The sequence below is a fragment of the Stegostoma tigrinum genome, chromosome 34 (genome assembly GCF_030684315.1).
Source record: "Stegostoma tigrinum isolate sSteTig4 chromosome 34, sSteTig4.hap1, whole genome shotgun sequence".
NCBI classification, from domain to species: domain Eukaryota; kingdom Metazoa; phylum Chordata; class Chondrichthyes; order Orectolobiformes; family Stegostomatidae; genus Stegostoma; species Stegostoma tigrinum.
In genome coordinates, this window is record NC_081387.1 from 8,731,771 (window position 1) to 8,749,496 (window position 17,726).

The 17,726-nt window shown below is 49.5% G+C and overlaps 1 protein-coding gene across 1 annotated transcript; it reads right to left on the reverse strand.

The window, feature by feature from the left end:
• Positions 1 to 4,076: 4,076 nt before the first annotated feature.
• Positions 4,077 to 17,598, reverse strand: LOC125446613 (nuclear factor 7, brain-like). The gene is made up of 7 exons (XM_048520316.2): positions 17,563 to 17,598; positions 16,986 to 17,449; positions 11,913 to 12,008; positions 11,593 to 11,826; positions 11,182 to 11,204; positions 10,973 to 11,088; positions 4,077 to 7,861 (listed from the first exon to the last, which is right to left on the reverse strand). Exons 2-7 carry the CDS (start codon positions 17,406 to 17,408, stop codon positions 6,438 to 6,440), a joined length of 2,316 nt encoding a protein of 771 aa, XP_048376273.2. The 5' UTR covers positions 17,409 to 17,449; positions 17,563 to 17,598; the 3' UTR covers positions 4,077 to 6,437.
• Between the last annotated feature and the right edge of the window lie 128 nt (positions 17,599 to 17,726).

Below are 17,726 nucleotides of genomic sequence, written 5' to 3' on the forward strand. Positions count from 1 at the left end.
GATCTTTTGGGTCGATGGTCACTCTCAATTCCCCAAATTCTGTGTGTTTTCTGCTGCTATAATACTGCCACCACAATCTGACTCACCAAGATGGCTAACAAAGTGTGAAGCTGGATGAACACAGCAAGCCAAGCAGCACCTCAGGAGCACAAAAGCTGACGTTTCGGGCCTAAACCCTTTATCGCTTCTCCACCAAGATGATTAAACAGGTTAGAGGAATCCAGGGTGGTTGGGGCATGGGGGGGAGGGGGTGCAGGGTGGGGAGAGTTGGGGGATGGTGTGGGAAATGATCTTATTGAAACATCTACGGTGCATTGGCAGGATACGTGTGGAGATGATGCTTCCTCTAGTCAGGGAATCTCAGACCGGGGAACATTTTTACACAGTAAGGGGACAATCATGAGAGCGTAAGGAATCACTTCTCCCAGTAGGAAGTGAATGACTGAAATTCTGTCCCCCAAAGAGTCCTGGATAATAAATCACTGCAAATATTTAAAGAGAAGACAGATAGATGTTTGAAATTTCAGGGAGTTGAGGCATATGACAAACAGGCAAAAAAGACAAGCTGTTAGCCATAACAAGGTATAGAGCTGGATGAATACAGCAGGCCAGGCAGCATCAGAGGAACAGGAAAGCTGACATTTCTGGTCTGGACCCTTCTTCAGAAATGGGAGAGGGGAAGGGCGGGCTCTGAAATATATAGAGAGGGGTGTGGTGTTAGAAGGTGGATGGAGGAGGAGATAGGTGGAGAGAAGACAGACAGGTCAAGGAGGCGGGGATGAAGCCAGTGAAGGTGAGTGTAGGTAGGAGATGGGGGTGGGGGTTGGTCATTGAGGAGGGAGGAGCGGATAGGATGATGCTGCCTGGCCTGTCGTGTTCCTCCAGCTCCACACCTTGTTATCTCAGCATCGGCAGTTCCTACTATCTCGAAGTCATTGGCCATGTTTTTTTATTCACTCGTGGGATGAGGGCGTCGCTGGCCAGGCAGCATTTATTGCCCAGCCATAACTGCCCAGAAGGCAGTTGAGAGTCAACCACATTGCTGTGGGTCTGGAGTCACATGTAGGCCAGGCCAGGTAAGGATGGCAGTTTCCTTCCCTAAGGGACATTTCAGCGGGTCAGTGCTGAGGGAGCGCCGCACTGTCGGAGGGTCAGTATCTCAGTGAGTATACAATTAAACTCAGAGCGTGGTAAGGGCGTGGAACGCCCTGCCTGCCAATGTAGTTAACTTAGCCACATTAGGGACATTTAAACAGTCCTTGGATAAGCATATGGATGATGATGGGATAGCGTAAGGGGAGGGGCTTAGATTAGTTCACAGGTTGGCGCAACATCGAGGGCCGAAGGGCCTGTTCTGCGCTGCATTGTTCTGTGTTCTATGACATTCGGCAGCAAGGTGCTTGAAACTTGTTTAAATAGATTGGCGTAAGGCTGCCAGGATCTGTTTGATCATCAACATCTCAGTGGCCTGCAAAAGTGCTGCAGACCTCTTCCGGCAAGGTTAGAGTTGCTGATCCAAGTGTTGTACTTGCCTCTGCTGAAATGAAACATCCAAATTTCCAGGTTGTCATTCTTCCCATTGCGTCGGGCTCTTGGCTTTGCTCGTTCTCTTGGCTTTGCTCGTTCTCCCAGGTTGAGTATTGTTCCATTTCATAGCCTTATCTGTGAGGGCTTCACCTTTGGATCATCAACTTGAGTTATTTCACACAAATCTGCGAAAGGCATGGTGCCTATCTGACTTCATTTTAACTTGTGTGCGCCCCTTCTGCATGCACCATTCTAACAGCTCTCTGCGTTTAGGCCTAATATTGCCATCCTCCTGATGGTATAAAGGGATCCATCAGAAAGCAGTAACTGACATCTTTCCAGCAGAAATTTTTACAGGTTTCTTAAAAAAAATTTGCAAGGGTGTAGTCCAGTCCATAACAATAGTAAAGAAAATAAATTTTTAAAAATGATTTTAAGATAAAGTTCAGCAAAGTCTATTTCAAGGCTCTAGGCTCAAGGACTCGACACCCCATTGGAATCCTGGACCAGACCCCAATGATACATGGAGTCGCAGTCCAACACTGAAGCCGCCAGTTTGTGACATTCATTCCCCGCTAGCGGTGACATGGTTGGAACTCACGTGTGGTCACTTCATAGCTTTTGAATATTTTGAACAGGTTTTGAAGATTTTGAATACTTGCGGCAAATTTCCTCTCAGCCTTTGTTTCTTTGGGAAAGATAATCACAGCGTCTCCAGCCTGTCTTTCAGGGACAGCCTGTAGGACACACAACCGAACAGCCAAGTCTTCCTGTGCTGTTGTTTTCAATGCAGGCATGTGCATGAGCTTCCCCTCCCTCAGCCCAGACCGTTAAGAGTCTCCCAGCACCAGGCCAAGCAGTAACGCTCAGCGTTGTATCACAGAAAGATTGGTGAGGTGGGGCAGAACGCCAAAAGAGACAGAATTCAATGTTGAGAAATGTGATCCATAAGTTGCACCTTTCCACTGGATGAAATCCCGGGCATGCAGGCCAGCCATTACCTGCTGCACTCTCTTGGAAAAATCAGGGGCATTAAAATTAAATCAGGAACTTGGCAGCTAATTGTTCAGGGCTGAATTCTCCTTGCAATCTGGGTCCACATACCAACCAATCAGCACACTCTTCTCATGCATTATCAATTGTTGCTCACCGTAGAGATTCGGTATTCTTGCTATTCTGTCCTGATGAGTGCAGTGCAAAAGGATACAATGGTATGATTCTTTCTTTGGCTGGACTGGATAGTCAGCAACCATTCACTGGTGTAGGTAGTCAGTGATCAGTCCCTAGTTTAAGAGCTGGGTGATCAGTCCTTGGTTTAGGTACTGAGTAATTGACCTCTGATTTAGGTGCAATGCTCCATCCCTGTAGTCGGTAGTGAGTGAATGGTCCCTATTTTAGGTACTTTGTGGTTGTTCTGTGGTTTAGCTGATAAGCAATCATTTTCAGATTTAAATACTGTGTTCAGTCCCCAGTTTAGGCAGAGTAATCAGTTCCTGGTTTAGGTACGGAGTGATCAATCTTTGGTTCATGTAGCAGCTATTCATTCTCACAGACTGACCTTTACCCACTTTTTTGTCTGTCTAACTGTTCTTCCCTCTCTTTGGGCTCTATCTCCACCTATTAATTACTCTTTACCCCCTCCCCAAACCCTATCTTTGTGCATTAAAAAAAAACACTTTCTTCGCTACCACCAGGTCTGAGGAAGGGTCACCCAACCTGAAATGTTAACTCTAATTTTCTTACACAGATGCTGCCAGACCTGCTGAGCTTTCCCAGCAATTTCTGTTTTTAATCGAGTTACTAGTCTCTGGTTTACATGCTGAGTGATCGGTGCCTGATTTAGGTAGTGAGCGGTCAGCTGGTTTCCTTGGTTTGCCAGTCATTTACATATAGACACCTGCAGTTTAACTCCTGACTGGTTCTCTTTGTAACAGTTACAATGTCCCTCTTACTATAGACCTTACATGTTCTTTAATCAAATTGAGGTGATTTTCACTGAAATAATGCAGCACATTGTGATTATTACTTTTCATAGTTGACAGAAGTGACTACGTTTTGTTAGGTAATGACAATTGACCCTCTGTATTGCGTTGATGTATCAGTATCATATACAGGGCACTGTTGGAGAATTCTCATTCAGGTAAGGTGCCTAACAGCTTTGAATTACTTAACTTGTGTGGAGTTCTGTATTGGTTAGCACAAGTTAATTAAACGCATGAAAAGAGTACAAAGTAGCACCAAACTTTAAATGTAATAAAGGTATTTATAAATCAAAGCAGTGCATAAAAACAACTGGTGCAAAGGTAAGAGGATGCACTTATAAACTACAGCAGGATATCTGCAGCGGTTATGTTTCGACTAACAATAAGAACAGAGGAGAACCATGTAGCTGTAGAACGACTACAGAGCTTGATGCCTGAGCTTACAGAAGCAAACCAATGCATAGAACAGTGACTGTGATAATGGGGACTGCAGATGCTGGAGAATCCAAGATAATAAAATGTGAGGCTGGATGAACACAGCAGGCCTAGCAGCATCTCAGGAGCTGCTGGGCCTGCTGTGTTCATCCAGCCTCACACTTTATTATCATAGAACAGTGACTGCTTCTTTTCTTGTACCTCCTGTGTAGGTGCGAGACACAGCAAAAACGCCAGGTGTGTAAATCACTTTATTTGATAGCCCACCGCCAGTAAAAGCACCCACGCGACCAAAGACCCAGGAGCAAGCACAGCCCCTCGGGGGCAATGCCGATGTGAATGAAAAGGTGACGGGAAGGATAGGGATCAAAAACAAAATAGTACTGGAGAGGCAGTTAAAGCACTCCACACCCCCGCAGTGCCAACCTCTCCCGAAAGATATCGAGAGGATTGGTGGGCACTGTGTGCTCCTTTTCCAGGGACACGAGAGAGCGAACCGGAGCCACGGAAAAGTCTGCTTAAATTTCAGGCATCACAAGTTAAAATGTCGAACTAATTGAGGACAAAGCAGGGAGGTTTATAACCTCACAATTGACCCTTTGAACTCCCTCTTGAGCCTTTCAGCCCATCGCTGAGTGCTCATCACTTGATGGCTTGATAGTTTACCCAATCTAAACAAAGATTTTTTTAATCTGGGCTGATTTTGTAGCCACACTCTATATTAAAAGTAGCCAGCATGGTCCAGTTGCTATTTCACAGAAAAAAGGATGCAGTGTTGTTGGTTATAATTTTGTCGCAGTTCAGTAGAACTTATTTGGCCATTACACAGATACAAACTACAAACTAATTTAGGGGGTGATGGACTGGTGGTATTATCTATCACTAGGCTGTTAATCCAGGAAACCCAGGTACTGTTCTGGGGACCGTGGCAGGTTTGAATCTAATTGTTAAAAAATCGGGAATGAAGAGCCTAACAATGAAAACCATTGTCAGGGTTTTCGGAAAAAAAAACCTTGTGGTTCACGTTTATTTTCTTGGGAAGGAAACTGCCAACTTCGCATGGTCTCCACATGACTCCAGTCCTGGTTAAATGGATTTTTAAAAAAAATTGTGGGGGGGTCACCGGTCACCACTGATTGCCCTTCCCAAACTGAGCTAAGAGTTGAGCCCTCATTGCGGCGGGTCTGGAGTCACGTGGAGACCAGGCTCGGAACTCAGTTTGGGCTGGGCAATCCATGCTGCAGATTGAATGGATTGGAAATTTAAAAATAAAACAACAAAGATGATAGAAAGGACATTATTAAGTTGGAGCGGTTCTAGAAAAGATTTACCAAGAAACTGTTGCCAGCACTGAAAGTGTTGAGCTGTAAGGAGAGGCTGGGATTTTTATTTCTTCCACTGAGACGTGAGGGGCATTTTTTTTTGTTTTACAGTGTGTAGTTCATATGTGGAATGAACTTCCAGAAGGAGTGATGGATGCAGATGTGGTTACAAAGTTTTAAAATAAAAAATCAGCAGGGAATGGAAGAACAAAGCTAATTTTTCAAGCGCATCAGGCCTTTTATTTCCCCCTCCAACTCCATCTTGATTTGAGCCCTCCCTGTGCTCCCTAAACCCCAACGCCACATCCCACCTCACTTTTTAATGTTAATGTTGCTGCCCTTGACAGGCTTTGCTTGTAAATATTCAACTGGCCACATGGGTGTTTTTCTGGCGGTGGAGAAAAATATTATATGTGTATCTAAAATGCCCATTCAAAGTGGTGGCTTCTTTTTCCTGTCTCACTGTAAAAATATATACTTATACACACATATTAACCACGGGTGATTCGGGGTGGGGAGGATGGCCGAATCCAAACAAAAGAGACCGGGGCTCACGTGACACAGTTGTAGTGTCCCGAGCTTTAAGCCAGGAGGCCCAGGTTCAAGTCCCACCTCCTCCAGAGATATGCAATGATACCTCTGAATGGGTTGGTTAAAAAAAATCCAAATAAAGATGCTCCACGATTGCAACGTCTCACTTGGCGAATAACTCTGCGCAGTGCACAGATTGGTTTCGATTTCACTCGAGCCCACCTGGTTACCAAGAGCAGAGACAAAAACATTAACACGCTGTAGCCACTCTGGGTACAGACGTGTTCCTCGCGTCGAGTGACACAACGGAATCCACGTGCGATTGGGTTTCGTAAAATAAAAATCGGCCATACGGGAGCTTTCCTGGTACCCTAGAATCTCTACAGTGTGGAAGCAGGCCATTTGGCCCATCGGTTCCTCACCCACCCTGCAAAGAGCGTCCCACCCAGACAGTGCAGCTCTCTTCCCCCAACCTATCCCTATAAACCCTGCATGGCTAACCCACCCAGAACACTATGGGTCAATATGGCCTGGCCAATCCACCCCAGCCTGCACATCTTTGGGAGGAAACCTGGAGGAAACACACGCAGGCACAGGGCGGGGGGAAAGAGTCTTAAAGACGAAGGAGACAAGGCCCTGCCTAGTGAGGGAGATGGGACCAGCTTGACCAAATGAAGCCAGCCGTGCCCAGAGCGACAGCGGAGAGCGCAGCATCAGCCAGGAGAAGGCACCACGCGCCACAGTAACTCAGAATGCCAGCCCAGAGCCAGTGGATCTCAAAGTGGCCCGTCATTCCAAGAGCGAGCCCCACGATGCCCAGCAGGATCCAGCAGACACCGGCCAATGGCCAGGCGCCCAGAACCAGGAGACACAGGCCAAAGTAACCCTGGACACCGCAGCACCACCAGCACAGCTCTGCCTGGGCCCTGCGGCCCAGCACGGCCAGGCACAACCCAGCGTAGCCCAGCAGGCCACAGCACGTCCACCAGGCCCACACCTCGGAGTCCGACAGGCCCAGCAGCCCGAGCAGGGCTGCCGTTCCGGGAGCCAGCGCCAGGCCCGAGTGAGCCCTGTGGATCAGCATCAGGCCCCCCAGGCTCACAGCCAGCGAGCAGGCCCCCAGCAGCCTGGCATAGGCCAGCGCCAGGCACCAGAGCCCGGCGTAGGCCAGGGCCCCGCAGCAGACCTGGCAGACCTCCACCGCCCTTGGGCTCCCGTCCCTGTCCAGCAGGGACCAGCTCCAGGCCACCAGCCCCATCACCCCGCAGCACACCAGGTAGCTCTCGGCCAGGCGCCCGGGAGCCAGCACGCACAACGCCAACAGCGCCCCCAGGCACAGCCAGGCCCCTGGGCCCAAACTGCTCGGGCCCAGCCCAGCAGGGTGGTGATGGCAACGGTGAGCCCCTTCCACATGAGGGAGGGTGGCATCGTCCACTGCCCGGGACTCGGAGCACGGGCAGGACTCCCGGCCCTTGTCCTCGTTGGGGGAGGGAGCGGCCAGCGGGTTGAGCAGCTGCAGGGGCTCGGAGGAGGAGGGGTTCGCCCCTGCATGGTGTTGCTGGTGGTCCCAGCCTAGGCTGAAGAAGGGGTAGAGCTTGCCCTCGAAGGTGCAGCCCCCGAAGGTGTGGAGGTGGCGCAGGCCATTGGCATCGTAGAAGGAGAGCTGCCCACCGCCATAGTCCAGGTAGACGCCAATCACCTGGGGCCTGAAGGGAGGCCACAGGTCGCTCAGAGGGACCGAGAAGGCCCTGTACTGGCTGCCCTCCCTCAAGCCCAGGGTCCAGTAGCCATTGGGAGGGGACAGCAGAATGTCCCCCCTCCTCGGTGCCCGTCCCGAGGCCACCCCCAGCGTCCAGCTGGCGCAGCCTGCCACCCTCACCTCCCAGTAGTGACGCCCCGAATCGAAGCCGGACGAGGCCAGGACGCACGGGCACAGGTCGTACCGCCCCAGGTCACCGTCGGGCACTGAGCGTTTCTGGGGGGCCCACTGCACGCCGGTGAGGTCAGGGGTCAGCCGGAGCCAGGGGTTGGCTGTGTCAGGATCAAGCATCAGTGAGGTCGGCCCTGCAACGACAACCAAAACAGTTGGTGGGTTGGGGGGGGGGGAAGAGAGAGAGACATGTTAAAGTCACAGACCATCAGACAGCGGCCTACCCCCAACCGTCACACAAAAGAAACGCCATTCCCGTCCAATGCAAGGTACCGAATGTGCATGACTATCAGGCTTTAATGTAGAGATGGGGAACGGAAGATGGGTCACAGCTAGCTGGAAGGGAATCTAACATCACGTACAGATGCTAGCTTTTTAAAGGCAGCCCTGAAGCAGGGTCACAGGTCAGTGGCTCCATGGTGAGCACGGCTATCTCACATCTGCCAGGGACCCGGGTTCAACTGCACCCTCGGGCAACCGTGTGGAGTTTGCACGTTCTCCCAGGGACTGGGTGGGTTTCCTCCCACAGCCCGAAGATGCGCAGGTTAGGGCAGATTGGCCATGCTAAATTGCCCTTAGCGTTCAAGAATGTGCAGGCTGGGCGGGTTAGCCACGGGAAATGCAGGGTCACAGGGATTGAGTGTTGGAGCGGGTTAGCATGGGATGCTCTTCGGAGGGTCGCTGTAGTCTCAATGGGTTGAATGGCTTGCTCCCGCGCCTTAGGGGTTCTACGATTCTAACGCGAAACGTTAACTCTGGTTTCTCTTCACAGATGTTGCCAGACCTGCTGGGCTTTTCCAGCATTTTTTTTTGTTTTTGTTTGAAACAAACAGTTCATATAAATTATACAGTGGTGCGCACATGTTGGCTTTGTCAGGGCAGTTTCGCCTGACATCTCGGCCAACAGTTCTGTGGCCGCATGTGTGTGCACGTTGGTCAGCTGATAATCCTAAAATTCAAAAGATCATCCCTGTTTTCAATTATAAAACTGTCCTTGCGTGTAAACGTAATGCGTAAGAAGTAAAAACTGCTGAATTGACCAGTTTATTCACTTGCTTGTTCTACTCTTCCATTTTATTATGTGTGGAGGAGCCTGGGGCAATTACAACATTAAAAAAAGGCATCTGCATGCATACATGAACAGGAAGGGTTTAAGAGGGCTAGGGACCAAATGCTGGCAAATGGGACTAGATTTATTTAGGATATCTGGTTGGCATGGATGGGTTGGACCCGAAGAGTCTGTTTCTGTGCTGTATGATTGTATGACAGGATGAGACCATTCGGCCTGATGGTGCCATCCCGTGCTGCCCTTCCCCAAATTAACCTCGTCCCATTTGCCAGCATTTATCCCTCCAGAGCCTTCCCATTCATGTACCCATCCTGATGCCTTTTAAATGTTGTAATTGCACCAGGCTCCACCACTTCCTCCGGCAGCTCGTTCCGAACACACACCGCCCTCTGTGTGAAAAAGTCGACCCTTTTCAAATCTTTCTCCTCTCGCCCCTAAAGCGGTGCCCTCTTGGTTTAACGAACAGTCAATGAGCAGCGCGATCCAATACCCTCTGGGGTAACAAATTCAGCACAGTAAATGTCGCCCCCCCCCACCCCCATCTCACTCCCAGAGGATGATCCCATTTTCCAGGCAGTGGTTACAAAATCCAAGCCTCCCCGCACACCCTGGCCCCAGGCCATTGCCTGCAGACACCTTGCACGTCTCCACTGCGTCACCTCTCGTGCTTCTGGGTGCGATGGCTTCCTGAGATGACGGGGTTGGGTGGGTGGTCTGCGAGGACGCAGATGTGGAACTGTTGGAGCTCAGGCCAAGAGCTGACCTTACCCAAACGTGCAAAACCTGAGGAGAGTGGTGAGAGAGCAGGACACTGACAGGATGGCTCCCTCTTGTCGGGGGGTCGAGAATGGGGGGGAGGAGGATGCAGTTTAAAATTTAGGGGGTCTCCCATTTAGCATGGAAGGAGGTGAGGAGAGTGTTTGTTTTCTGTCAGTCGTGGGAGTAGAGGCTCTGGAATAAGAGGAGACAGGGTCAATGAATAGTTTTAAGGCAGCAGTTGACTAACAAGGGACTGCAAAAGGCTAGAAGGTGCAATCAGAGAATCCGTACAGTGAGGAAAGTGGCTATTTGGCTCATTGATTCTGCCCCGAAGGGCATCTGACTCAGACCCATACCATCCCTGTAACCCAGCATTTCCCGATGGCTAACCCACCTATCCTGCACATCCTTGGACACTCCAGGCAATTTAACATGGACAATCCTCCCCAATGTGCACATGCGGGAAGAAACCAGAGCACCCGGAGGAAACCCACACAGACACGGGACAATGCGCAAACTCCGCACAGACAGTCGGCCGAGGCTGGATTCGAACCCGGGTCCCTGGCACTGTGAGGCAGCAGTGCTAACCCACTGAGCCACAGAGTTGTGGACAAGAGTTGAACCAGCCAAGATGTTATGGGCTGGCGGAGCGGCTCCAGTCCTGCCGTGTCTCCTCACTCAGGCAGCCGTATACTTCTATTGGAGCCAGTTCAGGGTGATGGAGACGGTTGGGCCAATGCCCACTGGAGTTTGGAGGACGGAGAGGAGATTTTACACAAACCTGACATTCTGAGGAGCTTTCACAGGTCAGCAGTCAGTATGGAGAGAGAGGATGCTCTGTCTGAAGAGCAAATCTAGAAATAGGAGGGTTAAAACTGTTTCAGAGATAGGAGGACCTGCAGATGCTGGAGAGTCTGAGATAAAAAGGTGCGGAGCTGGATGAACACAGCAGGCCAACAGCATCAGAGGAGCAGGAAGGCTGACGTTTCGGGCCTAGACCCTTCTTCAGGAGGCACCTTTCCCCAGATAGCAATGTCTCCACGTTCGGCAAATATACCCACAGCCAAGTATTTTACATGGCAGGAGAGTTGAGGGTGATGGTCAGAGGGGGAGTTGGAGGGGGGGGGGGCGGTGTGGAAAACAGGCAGGAAAGTGATGTTCGGGCCCACAACGAGAACAGCCACCACCTTCTGGAATGGCAGACCACGTTTGATGGGCCAAATGGCAATTAATAAATCAAGCAGATTGTAAATAAGAACAGCCCAGTATGTATTTACCCCTCAACGAACAATGCCCCAGATAGGTGACCTGGTTCACTTTCACTTCACTGTTCCAGGATATGCCCTTCTGAAACTTAAGGGCACTGAGGGGCACCGTCAGGCCATTCGTATGAATGCAAATCTTTCGAACAATTCACCTGGCTTGATGACTTTGCCCAGTTCCTGCCACACACTGTACTGCAATGGGCCGTTTAATATTTCCAATGAGGGATCTTCAGATGTATCTTCAAGTGCCTTAATGTCTTCTGCAGTCCTGTAGATAGGACAATGGGTCAACATTTCTGAAGTGAACCAGCTCGCCATTATTTAATCTCTTTGCATGTTGTTTCATGCCAAAACTACATACCTAGGCTTTAGGCTGCTCAATCCCTGCGAAAATAAAAGGGTCACATTATTTGAACACATATTATTGAAGTGATGGGCAATAAATACTAGGCTAGCTGGTGATACCCACCTCCCAACAAAGGATAAAAAAAATTAAGTTTCTTCTTATTTATCCTGTCTAGACACACACATCTAGTTTTCACCAAATATTTGATTCAAGCGTACACACACACACACACACACACACATACACACACACGCACGCACGCCCCAGTCTGTAAAGTTAACACAAGCAAACACACGTGGCAGAATGTAACAGCACACACGCGGATACACAAATGCCAGTCTATCCTGCGAGTTGCATTCTCACCAGTTTCATACCCACATATATATCAAATATAAAGCTCGCTAATCAAACCGCTCCACCTTCTACCTGAAGGAATTTCAAGTCGTCTTCTTCCTCCATCGCTTCTTTCCTCTTTGCCATTTCTGCTGCCACAGATGCCAATGCTTCCTGGATCTCCTTCAGTCTCACTTCCATCTCCTTCATCGTGTTTTCTGCCCTGGCCTCCAGTTTTTCTATCAAACCTTGCTCCGTTCTCTGCATGAACTTCCCCATCTCAGTGAAGCACTGCTTAACGTGGTTTAATCGAGCCACAAAGGTCTCCTGCAAGCGACAGAGAGGACCCAGTATTTACAAAAGTGGGGAAAAATCCCTCAGGGATAGCTAGAGACAATGCCTGCCGCGCTTACTTGAACTTTGGCGATGTTGTGTTTCTGTTTCAGTTGAACCTCGGTTAACCTTCTCTCAGACTCCTCCAGTTCGCTCAACAAACCTTTTAGTGCATCCTGAAATCAAAACAGGACAAAATGAAACCAGATGGAGAGATCCAACAGCCTACACATCTGACCTCATGGAAGAGCAACATCATTTATTCCAAATTCCACATCCCTGAGCTGTGCAAATCCCCTCACCCATCATGCTACTGCTTCTAACCCCTTGGGAAACTCCATGACAGTATAATGCATTGGATCACAAGTAGGCCATTCAGCCCATTGAGTCTGCTCTGCCATTCAACGAGATCATGGCTGACCTGATAATGCTCAACTCCCGTCTCGATTCCATTACAGATTAAACATCTGACACAGCCCCAACAAAGACCTGTGCTCCCCAAGGGAAGAAATCCCCTCTCACCTCTCCCTTACAATGTTTGGATCCATTGCCCTGAGATGATAGCTTCTGGTCCTAGACTCTCCCACAAGGGGGAAACAACCTTTGCACATCTGCCCTGTCAAGTTCCCTGAGCATCCTCAGTAGGCCTGGCAACATCCGGAGACAAACCAGAGTTGAGGTTTCAGGTCCACTGGCACTTCTTCAGAACCTTGAGTGCTCACTGGGCCCGAAACATGAACCCTGATGTCTCATCGCAGATGCTGCCAAACCTGCTGCGTTTTTCCTGGCAGCTTCTGTTTTCGTTCCTGATTTTCAGCATCTGCGGTTCTTTCGGAGTTTTGTTTCGCCTTTCAGTAAGGTCACCTCTCATTCTCCTAAACTCCTTTCTCATGTCGCCTTCGTCGCAAGAGGTATTAGATTACAGGAATAGGGTGGTTTGTTTGATGCAGTTGAATGGTGCTTTGGTGACGTTGAATCTGGCTTACTGCGTGTAGATTTGGTCACTAAATTGAAAGGTGAATATCTACATGAAGGTTTGTGAAGTTGGGATAAAAGGTGTTAGCCCTGTGATTGGAGACGGTTAAACTGAGCCTATACTCTCCGAGGCTTAGACCTGTTGAAAGGCATAGGATTATGAAATGACTGATAGCGTAGAGGCTCTGAGATTGGTGAGGTCACTTGCCTCTCACGCTAGCCACAGGTAACCTGGCACGTTTGCCATCGCTGGACTCTGCCCTAAATCGGGAAGAAAACAGACTATTCACTGCAAACTTGGACGGTGCCTGACTTCTGACGCCCCACCGCGATCGTTCCTGTTGACTCGCTCAAAAACAGAGAGCGAGGAGACAGCACGCCAGCCCAGGGGCACCGCTTCAAAAAGCTCACGGCTGCATTTTGCAGAACCCCTGCTCCAGCAGAGTAAGAGAGCGTCAAACAGCATAAAAACCAACCTCTCGGCCCAACCAGTCCATAAATCGGAAACTAAACTAGTCCCACTGCCTGCGCTGGGCCCCGCATCCCTCCAGACATTTCTCATTCATGCATTTATCCAAATATCTTTTAAATGTTATAGCCGTTCCCGCATCCAGCTCTTCCACTGGGACGTCTTCCACATATGAGCCACTGTCTGTCTGTGTAAATAAAAATGTTGCCTCTCTCGTGACTTTTTAAAAATCCTCCCACCTCGCCATCCCTTGCAAAGGTGCACATTTCAGTAGTGCCTCAGAATGTCCTAAAGCAATTCCAAAGTAGTCAGCATTGTTTAAAAAAAACCCAGGAAAGCCTGTGCACAGTAAGATCCCACGAGAAGTGAAGCTGGGATATGTTGTTTTATTGATGTTGCCTGCAGCGTTAACTGTCGGGCACATACTCCGCACTCTCCTCTGAAATAGCACATCCACCTCAGTGGGTAGGCAGTCTTAACATGTCACCGCAAGGATGGCACACCTCCTGGTGCCCCATTCCCCATGTGGTGCCCGGAGAGTACCAGCCCGGATTTGAAAGTCCTTGTCAGGAAAAGTTAGCATCCAAGTTCAATGGAGATGTTACAGAGGCAAATGGTATTTGTGAGATGTTGTGAAACTTGAAAGGGTGCAGAAAAAGATTGATGAGGATGTTGCCGGGGTTGGAGGGTTTGAGCTACAGTGAGAGGCTGAATAGGCTGGGGCTATTTTCCCAGGAAGTTGAGGGATGACCCCACAGAGGTTTACAAAATCATGAGGGGCATGGACAGGGTCAATAGCCAAGGTCTTTTCCCCCCAGGGTAAGGGAGTCCAAAACTAAACTGCATGGGTTTAAGGTGAGAAGGGAAACATTTAAAATGGACCCAAGGGGCAACTTTTTCATGCAGAGGGTGGTGCGTGTATGAAATGAGCTGCCAGAGGAAGTGATGGAGGCTGGTACAATTACAATTAAAAGGCATCTGGATGGATATATGAATAGGAAGGGATTAGAGGGATGCGGGCCAAGTGCTGGCAAATGGGACTAGATTTATTTAGGATATCTGGTCAGCATGGGCAAGTTGGACTGAAGGATCTGTTTCTATGCTGTGCCACTCTGACTACAACAATGACTAAATGTTCTGCCCAAACCTCAGGAGCTGGGCTTGATGTGAACTTTGGGGATATAAGCACAACCCACTGAGACAGGGCTGAGGACTGATGGGAGTCTATGTCCAAATGGATATCATCCTCGGGCTGGGGAAGAAGTTTCTCACGAGTAAGTGACAAAGTCAGTGTCAATGTTCCAAAATTCCCTTGGCTCAGGAAAGGTGCCACCCGACAGGAAAGCAGGAAAAAGTAACCCCTCCACCCAAGAAGGGAGAGGGGCAGAAAACAGGAAATGACTGGGTGGTCAACTTGACAGCCATTGCGGTGGAGGTGTTAGGATCGATGATTAGAGGGATTGTAGGGGTGTACCAAGAAAACCTCAAGATCACCGGGAAGAGTCAGCAAGTCAAAGGGAAGTCATGCTCAATCAATTTGTTAGACTTCTTTGAAGGAGTAAGACGCCCTGTGGGTAAAGGGAAACCTGTTGAGACACTGTGCCTGGATTTTCAAATTGCTAAATTGCCACATCAAAGGTTATTGTGGAAAATATAGGCTCATGGGGGTGGGGGATACTTTGGTTAGAAGATTGGCTGGCCGACAGAAAGCAGAGACTAAACATAACTGGGGCTTTCTCTGACTTGCAGAATGTGGAGAAGGGAGTCTAGCAGTGGGTCTGTGCTGGGATCTCCACCTGGAAGGCACTATATAAATGCAAGTTGTTGTTGACATTTCACATCTTGCCTTAAAAGGCAGCAAACCACAGAATCCACACAATGTGGGAGCAGGCCGTTTGGCTCATTGAGTCGACACCGACCATCCAATCCAAACTCACCAGATTTCTGTAACCCTTCATTTCGCCATGGCTAATCCACCGAGACTGCAAACCCCCCGACACTATGGGACAGTTCAGCACGGCCAATCCAACTAACCTGCACACCCATCTCCTACCTACTAACCTCATCCCGCCCCTTGACCTGTCCGTCCTTTGCGGACTGACCTACCTCATCCCTACCTCCCCACGTATACTCACCTTTACTGGCTCCATCTCCACCTCTTTGACCTGTCTGTCTCCTCTCCTCCTATCTTCTCCTCTATCCATATTCTATCCACCTTCCCCTCTCTCCCCATTTATTTCAGAGCCCTCTTCCCCTCCCCCATTTCTGAAGAAGGGTCTAGGCCTGAAATGTCAGCCTTCCTGCTCCTCTAGTGCTGCTTGGCCTGCTGTGTTCATCCAGCTCTACATCATGTTAACTTAACATGCAGGTCTGGTGAGCAGTTAGGAAGGCAAATGGGATAGTGGCCTTTATTATAGGCATAAGTACAGTTCTGATACAGCTCCACAGACACTTCGTGAATGTCCAACTCGAGCATGGTGTGCTGTTTGTGGTCTCTGCATTGCGAGGGCTGAGAGGATTGTCCAATCACAAGAGGCTGAGTCAATTGGATCGACCTTCTTGGGAGGTTAGCAGAACATGAAATGAGTCCATTGAGGCAGACAAGTTTCAGAGTGAGCGTGACAGGGCCGAGACAGAGGCAGCATTCCTCGGGCTGTGGAACCTAAGAATGTGGGCCTATGACTTAGTGGGAAGATGGAGAGATTTCTTCACTCAGGGCCTTGTGAATCTTTGGAATTGCCTGGCCCAGAGGGATGTGGCAGGTTAGTCCACCACTGATGATATTTAAAAAGGTGGAGAGAGAGACTCATCCTTGTGGGGTGGATGTGGGAAGCAGGTGAAGTTCAGGCTTAATTGTACCCAACAGCAGAGCAGGTTTCAGTGGCCATGGGATCTAGTACTCTTGCTTTGACATGTTACATCGATCTTGCATCGATCCCTCTCCCCCCCCCTACAATTCCCCAAGTAATACTGGGCAGATGTTGTATCCCATAATCTTCTTTTGACCAGACACTCCTCCCATATGCACAGTGTAAATAATAATGTATTGCACTGCACCATGCATACACAGACTGCATTCACCCATGCCCCCCCACCATTCCCACAATGGATAGTGTTCTCCCCCCAAAAAAAATACACAACCAGATATTGTTTTGCACATTTCTCTATGCGCATACTTATAAATACATGCTGTATCACACAAGTAGAGACTAAACAGATACTGCACAACAGATAGATACACACCATACATGACACACAGTACAAAGAGCAGATATAGAGTTTACAGCATGGAAAAGATCCTTCAGAGCAACTTGTCCATGCCAACCAGCCATCCCAATCTCACCTAGTTCCATTAGCCAGCATTTGGTCCGTATCCCTCCAAACCCTTCTATTTACCCAAACAGATGCCTGTTAAATGTTGTAATTATTCAAACGTAGTGCACAGTTACAGAACATACACACTGTATCGGATTACACAGATACCGAACACTGTAACAGATAGACATACAGTATACAGAAATAATGCTTAGACCTATAACGTACATGATAACCCATACTATAATCACACACGGGCATGCAGAGAATGGGTACATCCAGAGGGGTCGCACGATCATTGACAGATCACATGGAGAAGTTACAGGCACATTTACAGCACACACAGACTGACAGACAGACGCGTCCTTTCTCCCTGACAAGTAGACCAGCCCACCTTGTGAAAAGCGACGGCGTCCGCGATGCTCCTGACCGCCCCCTGTGGCTGAGCAGTCTCGCCCAAGCACCCGCGGCATAGCGGCGCCCTCTCCGCCTCCCAGAAGTGGCTGAACCTTTCTCCGTGCCGGGGGCAGCGGTCCCCGGAGGGCGGAGTGGCCGGCTTGGGGGCCCTAGCCCTGCGGACGTGCTCCACGGCGCGCCGGAGGGCGTAGACCACCTTGGTGTTCCGGTCGGGGAAGACCTGCCGGCACTCGGGGCAGGAGAGGCGGGGAGTTTGCTGACTGTCCCAGTACATGGCGACGCAACTTCGGCAGAAACTGTGGCCGCAGTCCAGGGTGCTCGCGTCGGATAGCAAGCTCAAGCAGATGGGGCACTGTAAATTATCAGTTAAACTCACAGAGCTCTGGTGGCTCTCAGCCATCTCCTCCTTTCACTTTCGCAGCCCTCTTGTGCCCCAGGAAACTTAGAAAAAATACGAGTGGATTTAACAACGGTGTTCACTCCGAAGAAAACTTGAGACAAACAGCAGAAATCATAAATGCACCGCGGGGTGGGGGGGGGGGGGGGGTACCCACCAGCGCCTGAAAACTTGTCGACCGCTCCCTTCCGCCTCAGTTTCTTTTTAAAGTCAGCATTCGCTGAGCGGTTTACTCTTTCAATCCTGCCCCCTAATGTCACGTATTAATATCATCCTGCCTCATCCCTTGGCGCGACAGCTTTTGAAAGAGAGAGACAGCGA